The sequence below is a fragment of the Pteronotus mesoamericanus genome, unplaced genomic scaffold (genome assembly GCF_021234165.1).
Source record: "Pteronotus mesoamericanus isolate MK-2021 breed Mesoamerican mustached bat unplaced genomic scaffold, CSHL_Meso_final scaffold_533, whole genome shotgun sequence".
Taxonomy (NCBI): Eukaryota; Metazoa; Chordata; class Mammalia; order Chiroptera; family Mormoopidae; genus Pteronotus; species Pteronotus mesoamericanus.
Window position 1 is genome coordinate 5,656,286 of NW_026555320.1, and position 17,962 is coordinate 5,674,247.

At 48.5% G+C, this 17,962-nt stretch overlaps 1 protein-coding gene across 1 annotated transcript in view; it reads left to right on the forward strand.

Annotated features, from left to right (window-relative positions):
* Window positions 1–17,962, forward strand: part of RAD54L2 (RAD54 like 2) — a 75,880-nt gene that overhangs the window by 22,994 nt on the left and 34,924 nt on the right. The window contains exon 3 of the mRNA XM_054594782.1: window positions 5,483–5,674. Coding sequence (XP_054450757.1) covers window positions 5,536–5,674 — 139 coding nt within the window. The 5' untranslated portion in view covers window positions 5,483–5,535. The remainder of the gene's footprint in view (window positions 1–5,482; window positions 5,675–17,962) is intronic.

Consider the following 17,962-nt stretch of genomic DNA (forward strand, 5'->3'; position numbering starts at 1 on the left):
ATAGATTACGTAAGTCTCCTTGGAGGACTGTTCAGAACTGGGCCACATCTCCTCAGAGCAGGGAGGGCAAGCTGGCGAGTCTAATTCCCACTTGCCTGTGGGGTGCTGCTTGTTTATGACTTTGACAGCCCTAGTGCCGTCCAGAGGGAACCCAAGTGAGACTTGCCTCAGAGAGGGTTCCAGTTCCTGCTGGGCCCAGGGGAAGGGTGAGAGGCCCACCCCCAGCCGGAGCACATCCTGTCTGTGCAGGGGGCCGCTGGGAGGCCTAATTAGCCTTTTTAACCCTAAGTTATTATGTTTTAAAGTAAAAGAAGTTTGTTACTCGTTTGTTACTAATTAGCCAAAGAGAAATGTTTCAAATTTGTAGTTAACTCTTCTTTGTTAACTATCTTTTAGAGGGTTATTTATTTTTTATCAGTAAATACTTCATTGTGCATTTCCTAAGAACATTTTCTTATATAACCATAGAATAATTCTCAAAATCAGGACATGTAATCATGTAGGAGCTCATTTCTTTCTTTCTTTTTTTTAATCACTCTGTACGTATGCATTGAACACGTTTTACACACACTGCAGCGTGGGGCGTACAGACTTAGTGTAAGACGTCGCCCTCATCTCCGGGAGTCTGTACTTCTAGCTTTTTTTAAGTAATTGAATTTATTGGGGTGACATTGGTTAATAAAATTGCGTAGGTTTCAGATGTGCAATCTTGTAATACATCATCTGTATGTTACAGCGTGTGATCACCACCCCGAATCAAGTCTTCTTCCAGGACCATTTATCCCCTCTCTACCCGCTACTGCCTCCTTCCCCTCATGCCCCTTTCCTCTGGTAGTCTCCATACCGCTGTCTGTGTTTATGAGGTTATCGTTGTTTTGCTTCATTCCTTTACCTTTTTTGCCCAGCCTTCCCACCCACCCTCCCCTCTGACAGCTGTCAGTCTATTCTATGAGTCTCTCTATTTTGTTAGTTTATTTTGTTCATTAGATTCCACATATAAGTGGATTTCAGACATGGCACATGTCTTTCTCTTACTGGCTTATTTCCCTTAGCATAATACTCTCCAGGCCCATCCATGCTGTCACAAAGGATAAGATTTCCTTTTTTTTTTTTTTTTTTTTTACGACCAAGTAGTATTCCATTGTATAAATGTACCACAGCTTTTTTATCCGCTCATTTACGGATGGCACTTGGGCTGCTTCCAAATCTTGGTGATTGTAAATAATGCTGCAGTGAATATGGGGGTGCATGATTTCTTTTGAAATACTGTTTTGGGTTTCTTTGGCTATATTCCCAGAAGTGGAATTGCTGGGTTATAAGACAGCTCCATTTTTAATATTTTTAGGAAACTCCATACTGTTTTCCACAGAGGCTGCACCAGTCTGCCTTCCTACCAGCAGTGCATGAGTGTTCCCCTTTCTCTACATCCTTGACAACACTTGTTTGTTGATTTATTGATGACAGCCATTCTGACAGGTATGAGGTGCTATTTCGTTGTGGTTTTAACTTGCATTTCTCTGATGATTAGTGGCATTGAGTATCTTTTCATGTGTCTGTTGGTCATCTGTGTGCCCTCTTTGGAGAAGTGTGTAGTTACTGTATTTTGCTGTGTATAATGCACACTCGTTTGCCCAAATTTTTGAGAGAAAAATAAGGATGCACATTAGACATGGGTATGATGATTACATACCACAAGTATAACAATAGACATAATAATCCTGTATATAATGCACACAAAACATGGGTGTGCATTATACTCAGCAAAATACGGTAGGTCCTTTGCCCATTTTAAATTGGATTTTTTTTTTTTGGTGTTGAGTCATAGAAGTTCTTTACAAATTTTGCATATTAATCCCGTATCAGGTGGCTCATTGGGAAATATGTTCCCTCATCCAGTGGGTTGTCTTGCTTTTGTTGATGGTTTCCTTTGCTGTGCAAAATCTTTTTAGTTTGATGTAGTCCCATTCATTTATCTTTTCTTTAGTTTTCCTTGCCCAAGGAGATATATCAGAAAAAAATACTGCTATGAGAAATGTCTGAGATTTTACTGCCTAGGTTTTCTTTTAGGATTTTTATGGTTTTGAATCTAACATTTAAGTCTCTGATGAGTGAGTCTAATCCATTTTGAGTTTATTCTTGTGTGGGATGTAAGAAGATGGTCTAGTTTCTTTTCTTTTTTTTCGCACATATCTGTCCAATTTTCCCAACACCATTTATTGAACAGACTCTCTTTTAGCCCATTGTATATTCTTGCTTTCTTTGTCAAATATTAGTTGACCATAAAGGTGTGGGTTTATTTCTGGGCTCTCAATTCTGTTCCATTGATCTTTATGCCTGTTCTTATGCCAGGACCAGACTGTTGTGATTACTATGGCCTTGTAGTATAGTTTGATATTGGGTAGCATTATTTCTCCAACTTTCTTCTTCCTTCTCAAGATTGCTGTGGCTATTCGGGGGTCTTTTGTGGTCCCATATAAATTTTTGGAATATTTGTTCTAGTTCTGTGAAATATGCCATTGATATCTTAATAGGAATTGCTTCGACTCTGTAGATTGCTTTGGGTAGTGTGGGCATTTTAATGATGTTAATTCTTCCTATCCATGAACACGGTATGTGCACAGAAACTTATTTGTTTCTTCTTGCATTTCTACCTCAAGCTCTCGAATCAGGCTGCCTTCCCTGTGCTCTGAAAGGCGGTGCCCAGGGGGAGCGGCCGTGTGGGGCTGGGACCCCAGAGGCGGAGCCAGGGAGCGCAGCCCGGCCCGGGATCCCCCTACCCTGCCGCTTTCCCTTCGTTGCTTTTTGAGGAGATCAGCAGCAGCAAAGCTTGCCTTTTTAGTAGTTGCTGTGGTTCTAAATAGCTGAGAAGGGAGAGTTCATTGTGTCACCTTTGTAAAGAAATTTAGTGGCTCATGGGAAGGTAGGAGAGAGCAAAACCAAATTTGGTGGGACTTAAAAAATTCATCACTTTCCAGCTTCTCTGTTGTGGGCATCTGAAGGCCTGGGTACGACTTTAAAAGTGTCCTCCATTGTTACATTTTGAGCAGGGGGCCGGACAGATCGATGTCTCTACTATCCTGGTAGCACATGTGATTGTTAGATGTTTAACTGATGTTTGCCTCTAGCAGGAGCACAGGGCTGAGGTTTTGAAGGTGTTCGTGTACTGGGGGTTTACAGGAGGCTTTTCCTTATGACCACTCAACTCAAGGTGATTGACATTCTTCCTCTGTGACATAGTATCTTCTCTAAAATGACAGGCATTCCGATTACCCGAAGGTACTTGCTAATTAAAACTGTCTTCCAAAAGCCACTCCATAACCAGCCAAGCACACTGTAAGCAAAATACCCACCCCAAAGCAGCCTCGGGTGAGCAGGGGTGATGCCGATTACAAAACCGATTTACAGAGTAGTTACTGATGAGTTATCATACTCACATTCAGGAAAAAAATTCCCTTTCAAAGCTGCTGATTTCTAAGTAATTTACTACTTCCTTTCTAAACCTAATGAACTAAGAACACAAGTCGTTACTTCAGAGGTTTGAAATCTGCTTTGTCACCAGTGAGTGGCAGCTCAACGTGAGTCATATTAGTGTGTACTTGTGGGTCACCTCTTTTCCCTGTTCTCAGTGCCCTTTATAGGTTTTTGGAAGTGTGATAATAAAGATAAAAAGTTAAATTTTATTACTAAATCACTTCACAGCTGTTACTTGCTTTAGTTGTTTTGAGAGGCCCAGTACTGGCCCGTCGGGGCCCACACGCTCACGGTCCCGGTGGCCCTAAGCGGAGCGCCTTAAACGTCAGTTCCAGCTTTCCAGAACTCCCGAGGGGCCAGCTTGCCTCGCTTTGTTTCTCTTTCTGTTCAGGACGTGTTATAGAAGTTCTGTCTCAAATTGTGTCTGCATCTTAATAAGAGATTTCAATTCTGAAATAGTGTTTTGTGTTGACTAATTAGAGACTTGTGTTTCAGTTTTTATTTTGGAAAATGGGAGGAATATTAGGATGGCCTTGCTGTTGATGTGGTTGTCTGCAGCAGTTTGTCTTGTAAAAGATTATTTCCTTGTGTTCCTACCACATTTTATTATGAAAAATTTGAAATCTATGGAAAAATTAAAAAACTGGTCAGTAAATCTTTATGTTAATGTTAACATTTTGCTGTATTTGCTTTATCACAGAGCAATCCACCTAGGTTTTTTAAAGTTTTTATTTATTGATTGGTTTTAGGTGGGGGGAGACATTGATTTGTTGCTTCACTTGTTTATGCATTTATTGGTTGATTCCTGTATGTGTCCGGACTGGGGAATCAAACCTACAGCCTCGGTGTATGGGGACAGCACTCTAATCGGCTGAACTACATAGCCAGGGTCATCTAGCTTTCTTTTTTATCCTGTTTTTCCCCCCTAAAGAAGAAATGACCTTTACACTAACAGTAAAGCGGAGAGACAGACGACAGTCATGCGCAATGCCTGTGCACAGGAAACATTCTAGAGCAGGCTGGCGAGTGAGTGAGTGAATGTGACGGAAGGAAGGAATGATCTGAGTAGGACATGCCTCTGGCTCCAGCTAAATCATGCCCTTAGGGGTTTACTCTTGGACCAGGAGGTAAGAAACCAAAGAAGCAAACCGCTTGGCCAGGGAGCCCAGATGAAGCCTCCAGTGGAGGTCCCCATGGCCAGCACGGCTCATGGAGCTCAGAAGAGGGCCTGCGACCCCAGAAGGGTGGGGCTGTTGGCAAAGGCTTTTTGGGAGAAGAGGAGCTGGAACCAGGCCAAGAGGTAGAACAGAGCCTGAGAGTGGAGATGGGCACAGGGGTACCCGCAGCCATGGGGGGCCCGAGGCCCCCGTGCACTTCGTGCCTCGGAGGAGTGACCGTGTGGTAAACAGCCAACGGCCCGCGGGAAGCGCTTCTTTCAGGGGGCTGGAGCGGGCACTGTCTTGGAGCTCGCAGGCAGGCCCCTGGCCTGTCCGGGCAGGCCCCACTCGCTGTTTCCTGAGCACTCCCGGTGGCCCCTCCAGGGCCCGGCTCTTGCTGCCCCTCTGCTTGGAGCACTTTCCCTCCAGCTTCTGTTCAGAGCTAACTTGTCCGCCCGCCCGCATGTAGAATAGCAGCCCCTTCTGGCACACGCCACTCTCCAGCACTGCCCAGCATGCTTTGTTCTGCTTCATACTGTGTACCCGCACCTCGCCTCGTGCCTGTGCTCATGTAGCGGCATGCGCGCGCGCGTGTGTAGGCATGTACAGATAGAGGGAGCCGATGCTCAAGGGAAGCTTATGCACAAAGGAAGGACTCAGTGGGGCTTCCGAGGTGGACAGAGTCACCAGAACGTAGTCCGGGGCCAGCGCCCCTGTGGGGAAGGCTGGAATGAGGTTCGGTAGCCTTCTCTACTTAGGCTCCAGGGAATTCCCCCGTGGCCCTGTCTCTTTGAAAGAACCATGCTCCTTAGTGAAGCGCTTGGTGACTCAGCTGCCTCTTGTCCTCTTCCCAGGACCCTGTAGTGGACCATGAGTCGGTAATGCCCCCTGAGGGCCTCTGGGAGCCATGTCAGACGAATCCGCCTCAGGGAGCGATCCAGACCTGGACCCGGACGTGGAGCTGGAGGATGCGGAAGAGGAGGAGGAGGAGGAGGAGGTGGCAGTGGAGGAGCACAGCAGGGATGACGAGGAAGACCTGCTGGACGGTGAGTGGCTCTAGTGGGTGGCAGAGGTCGCCTTATCTTTCCTTCTAAGGGAATGTCTGCGGCTGAGCATGGTGTTTCCAGGCTTCTGAGGTCATCCATCGTGAGGAGACAGACTGGAAACACAACAACAGTGAACTCATGCTCCTTCTTTGGAAATGGATTGTTCTGTATAAGCCGCGCTTTAGTGCTGGGAAGGCCCTTAGCATTTATTTACCTCTTTCACAAACATGCAGACTCAAGACCCCAAGATCTGAGAGTGGAGCACGCCTGCCCAAGTCCTGGAGGAGTCCGTGGCCACTGGGACCACACTTTTCGGTCCAGGGTCATGGACCTGTGAGGTGGTAGGCATGGGGGGTACCAGGGGTTGGCCTGTGCGTTTCCTGAACGTGCACGCAGTTCTCCGTGCGTAGACGTGAGGGGATTGCCCGGGGAGGAATTCTCAGATGGGCTCAGGACCCCAGAAGGCCCCCTGCGGCTCCTGCCGTGCTGCTGTGCCTCCCTGTCACGTCCCGTGGCTGTGGGTCGCCCCTACTGGGGAGAACTGCGCCTCCGTGGCTACTCGGCCCCCTCTGCACGCCTGTTTGGTTTGCGCGGCTCACCCCTTCCTTTGCCCCAACTTGCTGAAGTGGCGCTAGATTTTTTCTTTTCCTTCGTTTTCAGTCTCCTGTGAGGTCCTCTGGCCAGGCCCAGGGCTTCTCAGTTACCGTCCTTCACGGCATGGGATGTAATCGTGAGCTTCCTGTGGGTGAAGAGAGGCCTTGGCTCTTCCTGACAGACCGCTCTCGTGGGATGGCACTTCTCATTAGGGCGCCACTGCTTAGCTCTGAAGGAGCCCAGGAGAGTGAGCGCCTGCCGTTCTCCAGGCTCCAGCAGAATGAACATCCGTCCTCGCCCCTCACCGATGCGACTGTTCTCAGTTCTCCTTCCTCCTAGCAGCTGCCATATGGCTCGGGATCGGTCTTCCCTCATTTAGACTCTCTAGAAGTCTCTCCCCGCTTCCACATCCTCTCTGGCAGGAAATTACCATTTCACTGTTTCTCTTTTTTCCCCTTAACAGCGTCATTCGCTGCGCACTGCTGGCTTAGCTGGAGTTTCCCCCCAACTGCTTCTGTGCTTCTCTCCTGTGCAGTAGAACGAGTAGAAATAAGGGGAGATGGCGATGGGAGGGGCACTATTAGGCTCCCCTGCTTGGCTCACATAGTTCCCGAGATGGCGTTAGAGTCCCTAGGTATCTGAGTCACTTTGTATCGCTTTCTGCTTTTTATCATCTAGGTTCTAAGAGGTATATTTTCACATACCCCTAGAACTCTTGTCAAGTTTAGGTTGGATTTTAGGTGCTGCTGGTGAGTATAATGGGTATATATCCATCCAGAAACCCAGTCATGTGATATGAAAAAGAGAGATATTTACTGAAGAAGATACAAGAAATATTGTACATAGGACAATGACGCTTCAGTCCCCTTCAAAGTAGGCACCTTAGGATCTCTCATAGCCCAATCACCATCAGCTGCCCCGTCGTATTTTCCTGAATCTCAATGACAGTCCGAAATCTCTTCCCTCTCAAAGGGGATTTTAGCTTTGGGAAAAGCTGGAAGGCACAGGGCATCAAATCTGGGCTGTGCGGGGACTGATTCACCTGGGTGATTGGATGTTTCGCCGAAAAACTCTGAGACGTGATGCGTGAGTGGGTGCGTTGTTGTGAGGAAGCTGCCGGTCACCAGTTGCCCTCAGCTGCGGCCTCTGAATCATCCACATAGTTTCCTCAGAGGAATGTTCAAGTTCAGTGCAAAATGTGATACAGATTTGTTGCTCTACTCGCTCAGTCATTTTGAATACGACGGCCACACAGTACACAGGCTCACTCAACAGGATCTACTGCCCCCACTGACTAGTACAGTGAAGTCGTCATTGTTCACGAATGCATAGTCCAGTGTGCTGTCCTCGGCTGCCTGGTGATATTGATGTCACGCACATGGTTCTCATATTAACAATGCCTGGACTTTTTCTAGACAGATATATTTATATCTTGTTTTCTTCCCTCTTGGTTTCTTCGAATGTTTTTCTCTTTGTCAGGTTCTTAATGTTTCAAAAATTATATGCTTCTGGGGACTTTACTATTATTTATTTAGAAGTGGTGAGGATTTAATTGTGATTTGTCTCAGAACAGTGCAGCTGTGCCACTGGAATGTTTCAGAAAGAATATTTATACAATTCTCAGGGAATATAATTTTTTAAAAATTTCAAATGATTTCTTTTCATTGCCTATGAAGTGCAGTGTGACAAAAATTGTTCCATGGGTACTGTCTCCTTCCCTTGCTCTGCTAGGATATTTAACTTTTGGAGTCTGATTCAAGGGCCATTTTTAAGTTTCACTATAGTGTTAGAGCTATGCACTGCCCCCTCTCCAACATAACTGGTCCTTCCATGACTTGTGGCAGCTCTGCCCCGGTCTTAGCTCTTGCAGCTTTTCTGGTCCCCTCGCCTTGAACACTCTGTGCCCCTTTGCCGAAGCACCTGAGGTGACCTGTCTAGCCGCCCTTGCTGCCTCGGCCTGCTGGTCGTCCCACAGCCCTCGTAGGCAGAGCAGCCAGCTCCTCTCCCTCCCTCCCTCCCTTCCACATTCACTAAAGATGGGGACAGTGAAGCAGGAAGGGCCTAGGGCAGAAGAAGCAAGAGGAGAGACTAGCCAGCTACTCTTAAATTAGGAATAGCCATGAATAATCCAGTCCTAGTTGGTAGACTGTGAAGTGGCCCTTCTGTTTTCTTCAAGCAGGGGCTCTGAATCAGGGATGATTTTGCGTCCCAGGGGACAGTTTACAATGTCTGAAAACACTTTCAGTTATCAGGGCTCCTGGGGGTAGGGGGGTGATGCTCCTGGCACCTTGTGGGTGGAGACCAGCCAGGGACACTGCGAAACATCCTGCAGTGCGTGGGAAAACCCCTCCTGCTTACAGTTACCCAGCCTAGAATGTCAGTAGCGCTGAGCTTGAGTAGCCCTTTCCAGAAGGAAGCTATTACTTCAAGGCTTTTTATTTGAAGTTTCCTCTAGTGGATAACAATAGCTCGCTTTTATATTGCCTCATCATAGTTTACAGAAATGTCAGAACAATCTTTTAACCTTAAAGACCTGTCCTTTGGCTTTGCCGATCCCCTCTATTTTTGTTTTCTTTGTAATGTCTACTTTACAATATTCCTCTTTCTAGCTCTTTCGGGTTTATTTTGTATTACCTTAGCTCATTTTAGAATGTGCTTATTAGCTCATTTTAGGCTTCCTCCCAATATACGCAATTAAAACTATACATTTCCTTCTAAATACTAGCTCTGTCTCTTCACAAGCACTTTGACACACTTTCTCCTACTTGATTATCTTTATAGGACTTGGTGACTTATTGGATATGTGGGGCAGGTTGAAGGCGGGAGGTAGGTAAAGCCTGAGAGGGTGAGGAAACCTTTGCCAAGGTGGGAAGAATAGGATAGGGAGTGGATGGGCGAGATAAAGATACTTCTGGCTCTGCTACTTTAGATTGGGGTGTTGTCTCCCCTTGATTTTTGAATGTTGACTGGTAGGATATTAGTCTGAGAACTGGCTATGATAGAGCGGGGAGGGTTTGGCTACTGGGGAATAGCACCATGACTTTGACTTTAAAATAAAGGGGGGGATGAAGACTATTTTATTTTTGTAACAGGTTAGGGGAGCCATGGCACACTGTGAAAAGTTTTGGTTTTGGTTTTTCGTTCCTTGGGTTTGTTTGTTTGTTTGTTTGTTTTCCTCTTGATGTCTGTGCTGGGCTTCCTCTATTCTTTTGGAATGGACAAAGTAGGGCATCAGCACCTTTGACCTTCGGGGTCTGTCATTAGAGGTAGAGGTTCAAAACCTGGGGCCTCTGGAACTGCTTTCCTTAGGCAGTGGATTTTCTGGCTCAGCATTTCCTTCTAGCTCAGCTTCAGGTCCGGCCTCTGGCTGGGCGTTTAGGACCCCCCAGTGAAAAAGCCTGAGAAGCCATAGTTTAAGTTAGTTAAACAGACTGAGACACAGCCTGGCTTGGTGGGCACATCTTTTTTAGAACACACAGGCCTTCTCTTTTTCATTCTATTCTTGCCTATCTTCTGTCACATATCAGGAGGTGAGGATGCTGGAATTGCAGGTAGGTGTGTGGCATGCTTGGTCCCCTTTGTAACCTGCTTCACAGCCATGGTGTTGACAGAAAGCCTCCTTGATGTCCACTTCGGCCTCAGGTTGGCCCCGGCCACCTTGGACTGCCGGGTAAGGACAGCGGGTCTTTCTCCGTCCTGTCTCTGACTCTCCTATAGGAAGTCTGCTTTTTGCTTTTCCTCTGTCTCACTCTACTAGTCCTCTTTGCTTGCAATGTAAAGACTCAGGGGTAAAGTGTTCTAGGCAGACAGCCAGGGCAAAGGCCCTGGGGCAGAAACTGATTTGCTTGTTTAAGAAAGGCAGAGGCCTTGATGGCTGGAGCACAGAGAGCCAACCACAGAGTAACCTGGGAGGAGGTGGGCGGGGCTAAGCTCTCAGGTCCTGGGACTTGGAAGGGGGCTTCATTCATTTGCTTGGGCACTGTGAGGGCTGGACTGCTTTTTCAGAATAGCCTTGTTAAGAATTCAGTTGTGCCAATTTCGATACCAGTTTCTGTCCTTCTTTTCTGTGTGTCAGGCTTAGAGGCAAAGAGGACAGAAATATGCTGGGGACAGACCATTGTTTTGTAAATTTGCATCAGAAAAGCATGTCATATGTTGATTTAGTTATTCCGAGTGACTCTGTACGTGCTTTAACACACATTTCCAATAATCCACAGAGCGGGAGCTTCTGATCGTGGGAGCAGTTTGCGTTTCCCAATTACATAAGGTGCTGAGTCCTTTTATATGTGCTTTGATGACCATTGGTACTTTTGTGAAGTGCCTGAATATATTTTTTGACTTTTTTATGTTCTTCTTCCCATTTATTATTGCTTTACAGTGATTCTTTATATCTGAATATGAGTCTTTTGTTAGATACACTCACACACGTCTGTCTTTTTGTTCTTTATTGCTTGATTTTTCACCCCTTAATTGTGGGACTTTTTTTTTTTTGCAGTTTTATGGGTTTTTTTAATTGTATTTTTGATAAATAGATTTCAGTGAAATCAAATTTATCATTTTTCCCTTTATGTTTAGTGCTTTTTATACCTTATTTAAGAAATTTTTGGCTCCCCACCCCAGGTCAGGAAGCTATTCTATTATCTTCTAGAAACTTTAATGTTTTATCTTCACTTCAGTCTATGATCCATCTGGAATTGATTTTTTTTTAAAACTTGATTTTAGGGAAAGATGGGAGGTGGGGGGAGAGAAATGCCCATTTGTTGTGCATCTCACATAGCTGTGAATTCAGCGGTCACTTCTTGCATGTGCCCTGACCTGAGATGAGCCCCACAACCTGGGTGTATCGGGCCGACGCTCTGCCCAGCTGAGCTGCCTGGCCAGGGCAGGAGTTGATTGTGTATGGCGTGAGACCGGGGTCAAGCTTCATTCCCTCTTCCCCCGGTACGATTGCTGTTGGACCCAGCACTCTGCACTTCACTTTTGCTGTAGCCTTTGTTGTAAGCCAAGGCAGAGTACTTGGTCTCCGCGCTGTTTTTTCCCACATGACCTTCTAGAGAACGGGGGCAGAGGAGTGCCCGGGAGCGACCCTGCAGCATGGCGTCTGCGAGCCTGAACTCTGGAGCCAGATCAGCCACCTGGTTCACAGGATTCAAGTCCTACCTTCACTACTTGGAGCTTTGTGAGGCCATTTCCCCATCCACACACTGGGGATCATTATAGTGCCATCAACTTAGCAGGGCTGTTTTGAGGCCTAAATGAGTTAATGTCTGCAATGCCAGTAACTCCCTGGAGGATAAGGAGCACTGGCAGACTGGGCCCAGACCCTCTGGGAGCAGAGCTAGCCCCAGAACAGTTGTCGGACGCCTGGCAGCGGCTGGGGGTGAAACAGGCTCCCGGTGTGCAGGGCTCCCCACAGAACTGGTGCTGCGCCTGCCCTGGCCTCGGAGTTGCCCAGCCCCCCTTCCTGAAGGGGAGGTCTTGAAGTTTTTTCTGACTCCCCTTCTGAAGTCTTCACGGGGCCTTTGGTCCAGTTTAGAACACAGAAGCCCGGTGTGCTGGGTTTGGAGGGAGTTCCCCAAAGAGCTCGCCAGGAGGGGCCGCCGTAGCAGCAGCATCAATGAGCTTTCTCTCTGCCGCTGCAGGGACAGGCACCGAGGCTCTTCATGTGGGGCACACGCCCAAATACAAAGGAAAAGACCTAGAGAGGCTTTCTGGAGGCTCGCCTTGAAGCAGAGACTTGAAAGAGGGTATGAGTTAGAATTAAGTCGTTAGAACCTGACCCAGCAACTGTTAGATGAGGGGATGGGGAAGGAGGGACACAACCTCCGCCTGGGCCAGAGACCCTGGGAGTGTCTGTGCTTTTGCGGCTGGAGCTGTGGAGCGGGGGCGTGTGGGTAGAGGGGTCAGCAGGAGGCACTTGGTGGGCAGAGGAGGCTGGAGGCGAGCTGTCAGAAGAGGCTTAAGCATTTTATTTAGACTTTATCTTCAGGGCAGGAGGGTCAGGTCTAAAGTGTTTTGAAAGATCCCGGGTGGATGGAGAGCTCCCCCTCTCTGCAGTGTGGTGCGGCGGGAGCAAGGGGCGGCCAGGGCCCTGTGCAGGCTGGCGCAGGGGTCCGGGCCGAGGAATACAGTGGTTTGGGGAGAAGCAGAGGGCGGTGTTCGGTGACTTCCTTCAGCCATAGAACCCGTGATTGAACCCGAGGAGGGGGAAGGCAAAGAGGAGGGAGGGTTTTCCCTTGGTGGTGACCCAGCACAGTTTCGTGTGTGGGGGTCTGGAGAACAGCGACCCTGGAGCACCCTGTCCTGGCAGAGCCACTGCTGACCGCCCTTCCAGCTTAGAGACAGCGGTACCACTACTGGCGCGGGTCAGCCTGGGGCCAGCGGTGCGTGGGTTCTTCTTCACTTCGTGCAGGAGAGGTTTCACGGTGTCTGTTAGAGCTGGGGAGAGTGAAATGGGGAAGGGCCTAGCGGGAGCAGCACCAGGAGAGCAGCTAGGCAGGGTGGCTTTGTCTCTGCAAACAACATCGGAAAGGAGCGAGCTCAGGCAGGGCTGCTGTCTGCTCACCCGACGGTCAGAGGAAAGGGGCCTTCGGGACAGGTTCAGGGGCTTAGCCCGGGGTGAGCTGTGGCTGCCCACTGCGCCCTGGCTTCAAGTCTCATGGAGTCCCTTAGAGTTTAGGAGATGCAGGCCTGTGCCGGGGGCGGGGGGGAGGGCAGCAAGGGGGAAGGGGAAGGTGCCTGCGGGCTCCTGGGAGGGTGGGCACATAGGGTCCATTGTCTGGAGGGTTTTAAAGGCTGGGGGTTCAGGGGACTTCACTGGGGAAGATTGCAATAGAATACTCATCAGTTTTATGCTCATGCACCAAAATGAGATTTATTCCTTTAACTTTATCCATCCTTGGTTGTGGTTGGCACGAATGGCGCTAATTGGAGTTTTGTTATCTGTCTCTCTGAGTAGATGATTTAAGCTATTCACCTCTGGCTGGGGAGGAAAAATGTACACTATTTACCCTTTTATTACTGTTGTTGTTGTTGTTCCACTTAGTATGCATTCATTGGTTGATTCTTGTCTGCTCAGAGATTAGCTCCCAACCTTGGCGCTTGGGTGCAGTGCTCTAACCAACTGAGCAAGCTGGCCCAGTCCAAACCGTTTACTCTTAAGTGTCCTCGGTTAGGGAAGGCAGGATCTTGCAATTGACTAGATGGCCGTAAACTGCTTTAACTCTCTGTCTCCATTTCCTGCTCCCCTTGTCCTCAGTACTGTTGACATTAGAAACACCCACACCTGTAGGAAAATTTTGCAAGAGTTTACTAGAGTTTATTTGAGCCAGGTGGACATGTCTGGAAGCAAGATCTCAAATACTCCAGGGAATGACAGTTTTGCAGTTTCTTTTATGGATTTGGAATTAAGGAGGGAACGTAAGATTGTGTGGAGGTGAGGGAAAGCAAGGCAGGGAAATCTCTATGAGGGGAATACAGATGGGAATACAGACCTCACAAAGGCACTGTACCCTCCCTGCACAGGAAGGGGGCTAGGAAGGGCTGAAGGCAAACCTTCCACAGGCCCGGGACCTGACTGCCGCAGGGACCTGACTGCCCAGTTAGGGACTCACGATCAGATCTCAGATTGCCCTGTGAGCTTACAGATTTATTAGACCCCTTTTCACCCTCATTACTTCTCTTCTAGCCACTCTTTTCATTGTTCCTTTCTTTTCGCCCACCAGGAGGCAAAGCTTCCTACTTCCTTTAGATTCTCTCTGGCTCCGAGGAGGAGGCTTGCTGCTTTACTTTTATCATGGCCCGTCAGAAAGGGCTTTACCTGCCTCCCTCTGAGCCGAGTTTGCACTCCAGCTTTTTGCCTGCAGAGTTGAGGTTCAAAGCTTCAGCTAATGAGACAGTAGTTCAGAAGGTCTGTGGCGTTCACTAGTTTATTGTTTAGCCAAGACGTGACTTTAAATGATGCTCCCTCTTTAAAAACTGTTTTTCAATTACAGTTGACAGATGAAACGGTGCGTCTTTAGGCTGGGGTTCGGGAACTGGTACCTGAGCCCTGCCCTCCACGGCCTCTGCTCCTCAATCTGTCCTGGTCTCTGCTTTCAGACCAGAAGTTCCTGACATCACCCAGAGTCTGAAGGGGTCGTTTAAATGTCTCAGTTGTTTATACGTGCACTTAGGGAAGATGGTATGCACTGCAGTATTCTCTCACTTCCCAGGGTGGTGCCTGCTGCTGAGTCTAGTGCTCTGCTTCCAACACCCCAGTCTCTGTTCATAGCCCTTTCTCAACGGCTGAGTCCTTATGGGAATTTTTGTGGCGCTATTTTTTGTGTGGTTTGTGGCATCAGTGCTGCAGTGTTCATCAGTAGAATGGAAAAGTAAACTGAGCTCTGTTGCTCTGCTCCCTCCCCTGAGGTTGCTGGCACGTTTTGTTTGGCTTTAGGACCAGTTTTACTGTCTTTTACTCTCGGGTTAACAGGCACAAGAGTTACGAATTTGGAGGCTTATCACCTTAGTGTGTGTACGCAAGTCCCCTCTCAAAGGAAAGAGGCGGAATGAGTGGTTTGTGTTCTCTTTATCCTCCTGGTGTCCTTTTGCTTATTATGGACACCCCCGTGGAGTGTGCATATCATGGAAACTTTGTACGTGAGTCTGGCCTCTGCCATCCTTTAAAGGGGATTTCCCGGACGGAGAGAGGGGTGACTGGAACAGCAACGTGGGGCTTTACCTGCCTGAGCTCCGGGGGGCGGGGGGGGGGGGCGGGACCATAATCACCCAAGGCAGCAAAAGGGCTTATTCTCTTCATTCTCTTTTTAAAATCTCCGCTCTGGGTTAGGGAGACACTATAGCACTGTGGTAAAGGCCTAGATATCAGAGCAAAATCTCCGCTCTGGGGATGAGAGGTCCTGTACGCCCCTCTAACTCTCAGCTCTCAGGCTCACTGGGAATGCCAGGAGAATGCTTGCTAGCCTTCTTGCAAAAGGCTGCCCATCGGAGACCCGAAGGAGAGTGGGAAATCCAACACAGGCTGGCATGGCCCGAACCCACGCCATGCCTGACCATCTCTGGCTGCAGGATGTCAAGCTGCCGTGGCATCCAGAGCCACTCTGTTTCCTGTGGTGCTGAATGGCAGGTGGGGGAAGCACTGGTCCTTCAGTGATTCTGAGGTTTCCAGGAATAATTTGCTGGAGTCTCTAGTTCTATTTTTATTTCTCCCATGTTTGGATTACTTGTACTTTGGGGAACAGGAAAACATTCCATTACTTCTGTTTTCCCATTCAGATCCCCAGACCATTCCTTTGAAAAAATATTTACTAGAGAGATGAGAAACTCTTGGAGGTAAGATTGGGAGGGGATCTCTGGAGGACAGAGTGCCAGCCTGTTGTCACTTGAGGCCTTTGGCAGAGTTTGCAAGGAAAGGCTCTCCCTATAGGATGCTGGCCGAAGGTCACCGGGTGCCAGTCACCAGATGCCTTGGGTTGCATGTTGCTCTTAGATTAGCTACAGCTGTTTCCAGATAGAACTTGTCTCTTGCTGTAACTTCTGGCCCCAGGGCAGTGGGGGTTCCCTTTCGTGATGTGCAGTGACTGCTAGGCATGGAGATGTTTCTGGAATTCTACCAGCCTCCTCATGGCCCTTCCAGCTTCCGCTCACCACTTGATCCCAAACACAAGCCATGGTTTATTTTTATTTATTTTTTTTTATTGTGGCAGCACCTCAGATACCAAGTTTCTGTTTCAATTACTATTTTGTTATAAGTCTCCCCCTAAACTTACTGATTTAAAACCATAACATTTATTTTGTTATTTCTCATGGTTGGTTACGATGGCTAAGCTATCCAGGAAGGGCATGGCTGACAGACTAACACCTTGGCTGTCTAGGTTTCTCTTGATTGTCTATTTCTTGACTATGGATCACATTTTCCTGTTTCTTTGCATATCTGGAGATTTTTTCAAAAAGATTTTATTTATTTTAGAGAAGTGAAGAGAGGGAGAAAGAGAGGGAGAGAAACCTCAATGAGTGGTTGCCTCTCTCGTGTCCCCTACTGGGGATCTGGCCTGCCACCCAGGCAGGTGCCCTGACTGGGCAGCGAACCAGTGACCCTTTGGTTCTCAGGTCAGCACTGAATCCACTGAGCCACACCAGCCAGGGCAAGATTTTTTATTAAATAATGGTCTTTGTGCATTGTAGAGATTCTGTATTCTGTTATCTACCCCCTGAAGAGTGTTCATTCTAATTTTAGCAAAGAGTTCAATTACCTTTGAGCACCTTGAACTAGGAGGGCCTTGGTTTTATGCGTTTTTATAGTAGTAAACTGTAAAAAGCCCAAGATGTTTTCCAAATCTAATTTGGCAGCGCTCAACCTCTAAATTCTGCCTCCCTGCTGGTCGTGCCAGTGCTTGGTCTTACGCCTTGTTAGGGAGGATCTAGTACAGCCCTTGCTCTGGAGTGTGGCTCTTATTCCTGGGGACTGCCTTCATTATCTCAGCTGGATGGTCGGGCAGTTAATAAGATTGTTTAAATTGAATTTATTTTTTATCTTCATCTGAGGATATGCTTATTGATTTTAGAGAGGGGGAAAGGGAGGATGGGAAACATCCTTGTGAGAAAGAAACATTGATCAGTTGCCTCTCACACACGCCCAGACCGGGGACCAAACTGGCAACCCAGGTCTGTGCCCTGACCGGGAATTGAACCAGCGACAGTTCGGTCTATGGGACGATGCTCCAACCAACGGAGCCACACTGGCCAGGGCCAATTGAATTTATTGAGGGAGATAGTATGTTAAGGAAAGCGTTCCACTCCGGCAGCTCTGGAACTCCCAGATGCCCCTCGCCCTGCACCTCCCCTGGCGCTGTAGACGGCGCCCTTCTGCGCTCAGCCAGTAGCAGCTGTGATCTGGTTAGCAGCCCACAGCGATCAGGCCCTGTGCGCGTACAGCTCCACCTGGGCTCGGAGAGCCCTTCTCGTGGGCATCTGCCCCCTCCCTACACCGCCCCCCCCCGCCATCTTTGTACAATTCTCTTCTACAAAATTGCAGCCACTGAAGCTGCCTGGAGCCCTGTTCTTCGCCGCCTCAGCCTGGCGGTGCTTTGCGTGGACTCCAGGTGTTGGCGCGGCGGTAGGAAGCCACCCCTGGCAGAGGGCTGGGTGGTTGCCGCCTCTCTCAGGCGTGTCCCCGCTTGTCAGCGTTTGCCATTCCGTACTGCCTGTCTGATGCTGCCTGAAAGTGCGTTCCTCCAGTATTTTGTCCAATTTTATCATTGTTTACAGAGGCAGAGCATTCCAGTTCTATCACTGCATAACAGATGATCCCAAAACTTACCGGCTGAAATGGTCGTATTTGCTCGTGATTTTGTGATCCGAGGGTTTTGGAAGACAGTGGCTGGCGGCTTTCCGGTGGGATCTCTCGCGCAGGCGCAGTCATCTCAAGTCGAGCGGGCTAGACCTCCGCGCCCGCACCGGGCTGACGGTGGCGCTGGTTGGTGGGGGGCTCAGCCGGCTCTATCTTCGGGCGGGCCCGGCACGCACTCCGTGGGCCTGCGTCTCTGGCGCGGCGGCTGCGGGCCAGTCGGACTTTGCATGTGGTGCCTGGGGGTTCAGAATGCGGTGTTACAGGTCGCAAGGGAGATTTTGCACTGACTTCTATGATCTAGTCTCAGAGGTCACCTGGTGTCACTTCTGTTCCAGTCTTGGCTT